The following is a 9,908-nucleotide window of genomic DNA, read 5'->3' on the forward strand; positions in this document are numbered from 1 at the left end:
AACAAAGGCAAAAACGACAACAAAATCTAAACAATCATTAAACGGCAAATCAACGGCAAGAGAAAAAAGACGATAGAGCGAAAATGCCATGACGGAGATAAATGATAATGGTGACAAATGGCAGCGGAAAACGACAGTAGAGTTATCAAGGACAATTAAAAGAACTGCAGACATAACAAAATAAACAAAACATGAAAAGACAGTTAAAAAAAGGAAAGAACGTAATAAAACGATAATTTAGGGAAAAAAATAGAAAAAGACTGCAAAGAGCAAAAACATGATAAATCCAAAAAACTACAAAAAAAAAAAAAAGGGAAAGTGAAACAAAGTGAAAACGACAATAAAGGAAAAACAACATAACATAGGAAATAATGATAACAAATCGGAAAAAACGACCAGGAAAGTGAGAGGCTTAAAAAAATGAATAAGTAAATAAATTTATCGTTGTTATTGTTGTTGTCATATTTATTCCAAAATGGATTTTGAAGTGTCATTTGAAATTAGCCATTTCTATCTCTTTTTTAACAAAATTGAAAAATAATAATAATAAATAAACAGAACTCCTTTTGTCCTTATAAAGCTCTCTTGTTCTCACCATGCAAAACAGTAAAAGCATGAAGACTTTGTGATACACAAACATAGCTATAGCATAGCTGTTTAGTGAGACAGGGGAAAAACTGCCTTTATAGGTTTATAGCAGGTCTGCTAACATAGAAAAAGCAAAAGCAGTCTCAATTCAATATTACTGATCTGTAGAAAGATTCAGTACAGCCTCTTTAGAAAACAAAAGATCATTCAATTATGAGCATTAAGATGGAAAAGTTACAAAGCCAAAATGAAACAATGTGACAACAGAGAAGATCTTTACAACTCTCTGACAAATGACAATGGATGAGACAAAGAGATAGGGTGGAACTTGAGCATCTATACAAATGACAGTGCAGGGGCTATCTACTCTTCTACTTATCTCCACTTTGCAAGAGAGCAACAAAGAATGTGAATGTTAAAACTACAACAAAAAGATAGAGAAGGCTATACTATTTGTTCTATTTACTCTCGTCATTAGCCGGCTCTGGTGCAACAGTCGAAGCAGCCACAAGGGAATCGAATTTCTCAGACTTCCCGAGCACAATCTCAATCTAAAATTGAAGGAAACAAGATATCAACAGCCAAACACAAGAGAGAATAATTTTTAATAACATAATATCAATGCATGCACATACTAAATTCAGATTTTTAAGTTAGACCCACCTTGGCTTTCTGAACCAGACGGCCTTTGTTCTCATCTTTCATGCCAACTGTGGACGTTGAGACTTCTGTTCAATATCAGGGAGTAAGAGAATTAATTCTATTAGCAATCTCCGTCAGGAGTTTAAGGAAATTATTAGCTGGTATCATTTTATATAGTTTCTTACTCTTTTCAGTGGCAAGTCCATTGTTCTTCAAGATTTCAGAAATTGTGACAACTGTAGTGATTGCTGCAAATGAAATTTGATTAAGGATTTTAGCAAGCATGGTGATTAGTAATGATGAGCGTGACATATAGCTCTGTGAAAACAACAGTGCTGATGAATTACTAGATGGCGGAAATAGCATTCAAGGAATTAAAATATGCATATAAACATTCAGAAATGGTTTAGAGAAATGTACCCATTCCAAGGGCAGAAAGCTCAACCTCATTGTGCTGTTGAATGTACCTCTGCATCGTCAAGGAGCAAAAATTTACAAACAATTTAACAACCGACTCATATTTGTGATGAAAACTATCTAAAGATAGAACATAAACACGCACATAGATACATAACAGAGAAAGAAAACCATCAAATCTCAAGAAAATGAAAAACTGCTTTTCCATTCATCCAATGAAATGCTGAACGCGTTCTGCTCGTCACTTTAGTGAAAAAATGTGAAATAAAGAATGAAATATCACTCAAGATTACGGTAAAACAGATAATCTGCATCTTTCTTTTGCTTCCATCCCTCAAATCATCCAAAATCCCAAAGAACCAAACAAATCTTGAAGCTCCAATATTTTATTCAATTAATTTCCAATATTTTATCTAAAGTCAAACAGGCCAAGCAAAGAATTGAAATCCATCACGAGTGCCATGAGATATCATGAAACAGGGCAAAATAGGTTCACATAGCTCGAATAAGGAATCAAAAAACGTCATTACTTCTTTTTTTTCGATGGAAATTATAAATTCCTTCACTTGAAACAATTTCTCAGATTTTTCTCTATTTTCCTAAAAAACAGAGTCCAAAAGATGAAAGACGGCATAAAAACCAAAATTTGGCAAATTCTTTCCTTTCTTACACTTAATTTAGTGACTGATCATCAGATTTTTTTCTTCAGAAGAAATAAATCAAGAAGCCTTTCAACGAAGTTCATAAAGGCACAATCATCGAAAAATAGGAAAAATGAGAAATTGAAGCCATAATTCACATTCGAAACAAACCAGATCAGAACCACACTACAATTACAAATTATCATCGAACAAAAAAAAAATCAAAGAAGGTGATTTTACCTTGGCGAGATTGACGTAAAAGAAGAGAGGCTTCTTGGTGTTGGAAACCTGAATTCTGTTCTTTTTCTGCGCGTGGATGGATTGGGCTTGGGGAACTGCAACAGTGGCCATGGTTCTTCTTCCAAATTCTCTCTCCACAAAAATTTTCTCGCACTTTCTCAGGACCTCCGATTCTCTTCAAGGGAAGGCAGGAAAATCGAAGCGTTCTCGTTTCGAGTGAAAGTACGGTAATTTGTTACGGAGGAGAGGTACGTATATATATATTGGGAGCCAAATGGGATCAACAGATGGTTGGTTTTTCGTTGCAAGTGGACGGGGTCACCGGTTGGTTAGTTTTGGCGGTTAGGATTTTGCATAGATGAATTGACGAATATAGCCCTGGTCAATTGGTTGTAATTACTTTTTCCTTAAAAAAAAAAAAAGAAAAGAAAAACCGCCTATGGAAAATCGCACAAAACCCTGGCGTGGGGTGGGTAGGATTGTAAAAAAAAACCGTAAAATCTAGATCGATCGCTCAAAAACCGAAAAAAATAGCACTGTCTAGAATTAAAAATAATCAATTCGGTTAACTGACCGAACTCATTTGAAAGCGATTCAATTTTAGTTTTGAATTTAGATGTTCGGTTAAAAACCGAACCGACCGATTCTTTTTTTTTTTTAAATGTTGTCATTTTTCTTTGTCCTCTCTCTGGGAAGAGCAAAGGGGAGGGGCAGGGAAATTGAAGAGGGTGATGATGATTGAGTCATCTTATACCGGTGAATATTCAGGCCTCGTTCGTTTCCCTGATTCGAGTTTAAAATTTGAGTTGAGATGTGATTTCATATGAGAGTGTTTTACTGTAGTAAAAAAGTTAGATGTGACTGCTTGTGAGAGCTTTTTACTGTAGCAAAACTAGAATTCTAAACTCGAATCAGCGAAACGAACGAGACCTCAGTTTTCACGATATTAATTTGGCGTGTGTGTGTCCACGCTTAAAGCAATATTTTGTGATCCTATGTTTTAAAGATAAACCGGATATTGGTGCAATGTAATATTGCTATCATTTAAAGAACCTCTCCCATTTTATCTCATTAGAATTTGGTTCAATTTGTGATGCAGTTTAACATGGGTAATATTGCCATGAAACATTATGTGGCAACACGTCCAATGTTTATTGACTTGGAAGTCATGAATGCAGATACAAGATTGGATCTTGGTGACCATAGTTCACAGGCTACTGCTAGCAATGTTGCTCGAGGCCTTGCTTCCTTGTACAAAGAAATTACATGTCTTGATATTTTCACTGATTCTCATACAAGAGATTGAATTTTTTTATAGTTCTTTTGTGATATCTTTTTAGTTTATCTTGCAGGTATTGTACGTAAGGAGACAGCTATAATAATAGTTGTATTCCTTTTTCCTAATAAAGTAATGTCAATTTTAGTTCAGGTAAATAATAAATTTACTCTTATTAGCATGTGTTTAAGTTACGGCAGTATTAGTCAATACATTTATTGTGATTACAAATTTACATAAAATGAAAGTTTTACATTTTTTTTGGATTTTCTGGTCAAAAATATAACTAAAGATATTGGTAATCTGATGGTTTACTAAGAATTACCTTTTTTATTACCAAAATCAAAAACTGAATGAAAATCAAAGTTAGTTAATTGAACCGACTACTTTCTTGTACGGTTCGGTTTCGGTGTACAGTTTTAAAAAATTGAAATAGCCAGTTTAGCTATTAAACCGACTAAAACTTACGGTTTTTAACCAACAAACACTCCTAATTGGGGTGGGGGTCTCCCTCAATGAAAAGAAAGGCAGGAAACAAGAAAATGACAAGAAAAAAAAGGGGGAAATAATCAAATGACAATACGTATGAAAGGACATAAAAAAAGAAGAAAACGACAATAAATTTGAAAACAAGAGATCGACACATCGGAAACAGAAAAAGAAAAAGATCATAGAGCAATAAGTTATAAAACGACGTAGGCTTGGGAAAAGGACAACAACGATAAACGACAACAAGAGGGGGAAAATAACCTAAAAACGACAATTAGATTAGGAAAGGCCGAACGTCGAAAAAGAGACAATAAAGGCGCAAAGCGACAGCAGAGAGAAAACGGCAACAAATTCGAAACTATAGAGGAATCAACAAGCATGTATAAACGACAATAAATCCATAAACGAATGAACTGGGACGAGTTCAATATTTTGTTTTGTGTACATGAAAATATAAATTTTTTGAGAATGATGTTGAAATCGTTTAAATATTGTGTTTGATTTTTCTCTTAAAATTAACTAAATCCTAATCTCCATCACTATTGTTTATTACTTGTTTATGGTAATGTCTTAATTATCATATAAACTTTTTATATATGGAGCTTCTATGCTTTAGTTTTGAATCTTGAATATCTAAGGCCCCGTTCACTTCACCAATTCGAGTTTAGAATTCGAGTTTTGCTACAGTAAAAAGCTTTCATAAACAATCACATCTAATTTTTTTGCTACAGTAAAAATCTCTCATATAAAATCACATCTCAACTCGAATTACAAATTCGAATCAGCGAAATGAACGGACCCAACGTTCTTGTTGATATTTAAATAAACTTGTTTATTACTTGAAGGAGAATGACAAGATTTTGTGATCTAGCCGAAAAGGCAGCGGTGGAAGATATATATCTCCATGTATACAAGTATTATTCATCAATTAATATATCCATTCAATTGTATAGTGGATTTTTCACGATATTCATAACATAAATGCCATTTTCACAGTAGTAATTAATAACAGTTATTAGAATTAATAATTATGTAAATAAATTAATAAACATAAATTATTTTTCATCGTTTGGACTATTTTTCATGCAAAGATTACCAAATACCTTTTAAGTACAAGAACTTCTCACTATAATTAATACTAATGTCAGAAGCCAATAAATTAATAAACATATAAATAAGGAAATATGTCAAGATTTGAGATAAATTAAAATTAATAGATCAATAGTTTACATAAGTTAATAAATAGGTCAAATTACTGTTTTCGTCCATAACTTGTATGGTTATGAACCATAACTTAACTTGACAAGTTATTATCCATAATTCACAATTTTTGTCCATAACTTATCTGATTATGAACCATAACTTGACAAGTTTGTCCATAACTTATCTGATTATGAACCATAACTTGACAAGTTATGGTCTATTAATTTCTATAACTAAAAATTGGCCTATATACTTTCTTAAGCTTTTTATATTAGCCTGTTTTCTACTATTTTCCAAAGATAAATTACTTTTCCCTGTTTGGACTATTTTTCATGCAAAGATGATCAACATATTTTAATTATAAGAACTTCTCATTAGAACGGGACAAAACCATCAGGATAATATCAACGAGATGAAATAATTTTTTCTTTCATAAATTCGGAATGGAGCTTATCAAAGCTTACTACACAAAGAAGTAACTTGGTATATACACAAAGTATATTGGGGTTTCTTAATAAATCGGCCTTTTATTAAAAAGTGTGAGATAGTTATCTCTATTTAATTTTGGGAGGTAAGATTGATTAAATTTTTTAATATTTAAGGGGGGCTATTTGTAGTTTAATCATGAGCATCCCCAGTTTTGTTTTGGCGGGTTGGTTACTGACATTGACATTGAAATTGATAAAAGATTTCTAAATTTAATATAGATAAATAAATCTATATAGCTAGTAGTTAAAATTTGTACATAAATAATTACAATAATGGTAAAATATTCTCTTTACTTCCTTTAAAAACTAAAATATTTTGTGTAAATTAAACTTAAAATCTTGGAAGATTCCAATAATAGTAAAATATTATCTTTACTTCCTTTAAAAACTAAAATATTTTGTGTAAATTAAACTTAAAATCTTGGAAGATTCTCTAGTACGTCTAACATACTGGTAGATTATATTTTTTTAACTGTTGAATCTGCATACTTTTTAATTTTTACGCGATTTTATGCGGATCTAACGGATAGAAAGTTTGGCCAACACATGCAGATCAAACGGATAAAAAAATTGACCTACTGATATGTTAGCGTACCGGAGAATGTCTTATTTTGTTTATCACAATATTTTTCAAAAAAGAAAAAAAAAAACTATGTGTACATATAAGATACATTTATAAAAGTGTCGGAGGCAAAGGCTGTGGAGAAGTCTCTATGCAAAAGTTGAAATTTGATGGACACAAATGATGGAAATAAAAGTGGTGTGGTCCAAACTGAATCGCAATTAAGATCTTAGCGAAAAGAAGTTTGCTAAAACTATGCCTCCTTTATCTGGAACACATTGAATTTTCTTCCCCGCTCGTTTACAAAAAGATGTTCTGTGTACCACCGAGAGTGGCATTATTTAGGAAAATGATTTGAATCATATTAAACCACATATCAACCAAAAAAAAAACGAAACAAATTTTCTTATGAATGGTCATTTTCCTTATGCCTTGAACCATTATAAGAACAAGTCGGCTAACTTTTGTTGTGGGGTTTATCTATATTAGTAGAAAGTGGAAGAGCGAGGAAGGTTCGAGTTTTTTTTTTTTTTTTTTTTTTTCTTTTCTCTTCTCTCTTTTTGGGAAGAATTGTTATTGTTTTAATACAAATACAAAACCCATAATTCAAGCATAACAATACGTTCAATGAACTTAACAATTCCGTACCAACTTGGGTTTATCCCGATGAATAATAATATGATATTTAATTTGAGCACTCTCTATATATATGTTTCCTTCTCTTTTCTTTACATTATCTATGGTTTCAGGATATCCTAATCTCATATAACTGGTAATAAACAATTAAATTATGGTTTCATACACACGGTGGGGATCAACTTATATAACTAAACTAATGTTTAATATAATTAATTAATCGGAACGCTTTGGAATATATGCTTTGGGTCTACCACTCTTTTTTCTTCTTCTTTGTGTCTCTATTTAAAAAAAAAAAAATTAAAAGCTATTAATGACTTAATGTGCAAATCTGAATCTACTATATAAAAACAGCAGGGAAGGTTGGAATTCTGATAGTTATGAATAAAGAATAGACTTTAAGGGCTCTTTGCCACTCTTTAGTCATCTTCATCATAAAGAAACACTACTATTTTATTTTATGCTTTTGTTCCCCTTATTAATTATAAGATTTTGAATTATTCCATCCAATATAAAAAGAAATGGAAGTAGACGAAGCATGTAATAAGATGCTATTGCTAACTGATTTTCTTTATAAAAACAAAAAAAAAAAAAAAAAAAAACTACTCACCTAGAATTTTATTTTCTTTTAGACAATAACAAAAAGAAAAGTTGAAAAAACATGTCACAAATAAAACTGTATACTAAAAAGTTAGTTGATTCGAGTTGAGATGTGACTTTATGTAAGAGTTTTTTACTGTAGTAAAAAAATTAGATGCGATTGTTTCTGTGAGCGTTTTACTGTTGCAAAACTCGAATTTATGAAATAAACGGGTCTAAATATATAACCTATGCAACCACTACCGAATTACACACACGGCAGATTTTTTTCATGACGAATGCATTATTATTTGTACGAAATAAGAATGGTACTTCTTTTTATCTTTATTTCCGATTATATTTATAATGAGAGAAGAGCAATTGAGCACGTGTAGGAAATAGAAATGGTGGGTTCTTCGATCGTAAAAATGAGAGGGAAATCATGCGAATAACATGCATCATGCATCGCAACAAGAGAAAAAGCAATAATATCTAAGCACCACCTAACGATTTTGGTGAATGTTCATTTTCCTAAGATTTTGTACTACGTTTTAAAGATTCTCGTACTACTAGAAGTTAAACATATATCTTCAAAGAGTTTTTCGGCGTGATCTTTATGTATACATTATAAAGAGTGATCCCAAGGCACTTTGTTGCTTCCAAACCTCATAAAATTCATTGAAAAATAGTATTAATTCAATTAATTGATCAAGAAAAGAAGGACGTCAATCTAATGGTAATGATAACGATGTCGGAACCAATTTCAGTGCCCCGTATACAACGTACTAGAAAATCTAAATCTACATTTACTTCTTGTTATAATATATTTACCATAAATATTGCAATAAATTAGCATATTCTTACTTATCCACTTTTCGAGAAGTATAGATCGGTACATATTTTAAAAGTAATGCATTATTAGTAATTCTAAGTTATTCATTAAACTGTTTGTATTCTGATAAAAAAAAATTGTTAGTTATCAATATGTAAATTACATATTTTTTATAACTAAGAAAATAACACCTTCTCATCACAACCATTAATTAAAAATGTAATTAATGTGTTTTTTTTTTCACAACTCAAGTTTTTTTTACGTGAGAGAAAATACTGTAATAAAAAAATTGAATTTAAATTTTTGTTAAAGAAAATATTGTGGCAAAAGAACTTAAGTTCTGAAAAGAATAAGGCTTAAAAAATGTGTAACGAATGATTAAATTTTACATGTTAGGAGAAATGTAAAATCTTATAGATTACAAACTTATGATGCCTACATGCCTGTTTGATGTTACTGAATACTTGTCCAATAATTATAAATGTATTTGAAGAAGCTTCCTAGAGAAAAAAGTACTGTTATCGTACGTTATGATGACTTTCACATGACAAAACAAAAGTGTCCATGTAGTAAACGGATCATCCCATGACTAATCTAATATTACAATATTAATTTGTTGATTTAAATTTTTAATTTGAGTTTAGATGTAATTTTATGTGAGAGTTTTTTATTGTAGTTAAAATGGTTAAATGTGACTGTTTCTGAGAGCTTTTTATTATAACAAAACTCAAATTTTAAACTCTAATCGGTGAAATGAACGGGACTATAAATTGTTACTTACTGCCGATATTGACTAAATCTTAGTTTCTTGCTTAATTATCTTTTCCCGTTTCACTTTAGTATGATATTAATCAATGGTCTTATATAACTTTCGTTAATTAAAAAAAAAAGGCCAAAATGAAAAGGAAAATGTGGAAAACATGATTGAGATGACCACTAATGGTGTGCTTAATGGTCTTAGTCTGTAAATATAAATGAGGATTTGACAAACCAATTAACGTGGTCCATCTTCAACTTTATGGACAACTAATAATTGACTTTAGTGGATTGTACTTATGACTATAATGACACATTTTGAGACGCAAATTAAGCAAAGTGATGAGATTGCATTTATTTGATGATTCAATTCCTCGTGATCTTATCCTTTTGTTTTTGTTTTTTTGATGTCATAAACGTGCCGTTCCTTGCAAGCAATATACAATGATTGGTCAAAATTTTGCAAAGGTTTATTCTGCATGGAATAATATCATCAAAGTAACACATCTTCAACAATACTAACTATTAAAAAAAAATAATAACTTGTTAATTGGATAAA

The 9,908-nt window shown here is 31.0% G+C and overlaps 1 protein-coding gene across 1 annotated transcript; it reads right to left on the minus strand.

Annotated features, from left to right (window-relative positions):
- Nucleotides 1-899: 899 nt before the first annotated feature.
- On the minus strand, nucleotides 900-2,639 carry LOC21407295 (uncharacterized protein At2g34160). The gene is made up of 5 exons (XM_024169416.1): nucleotides 2,529-2,639; nucleotides 1,651-1,699; nucleotides 1,416-1,478; nucleotides 1,252-1,316; nucleotides 900-1,139 (listed from the first exon to the last, which is right to left on the minus strand). The coding sequence occupies exons 1-5, from the start codon at nucleotides 2,637-2,639 to the stop codon at nucleotides 1,047-1,049; spliced, it is 381 nt and encodes a 126-aa protein (XP_024025184.1). The 3' UTR covers nucleotides 900-1,046.
- Nucleotides 2,640-9,908: the final 7,269 nt, after the last annotated feature.

The sequence above is a fragment of the Morus notabilis genome, unplaced genomic scaffold (assembly GCF_000414095.1).
Source record: "Morus notabilis unplaced genomic scaffold, ASM41409v2 Scaffold205, whole genome shotgun sequence".
Lineage (NCBI taxonomy): Eukaryota > Viridiplantae > Streptophyta > Magnoliopsida > Rosales > Moraceae > Morus > Morus notabilis.

Bases quoted from the DNA above. Each gene is read 5' to 3' on its own strand.
- LOC21407295 (XM_024169416.1), bottom strand. From the start codon at position 2,639: ATGGCCACTGTTGCAGTTCCCCAAGCCCAATCCATCCACGCGCAGAAA. The intron at 1,700-2,528 runs GTAAAATCACCT...TTGACGATGCAG, and splicing joins TTTACGTCAATCTCGCCAAG to AGGTACATTCAACAGCACAA. The intron at 1,140-1,251 runs GTGGGTCTAACT...CTTCAATTTTAG, and splicing joins GTCTGGTTCAGAAAGCCAAG to ATTGAGATTGTGCTCGGGAA.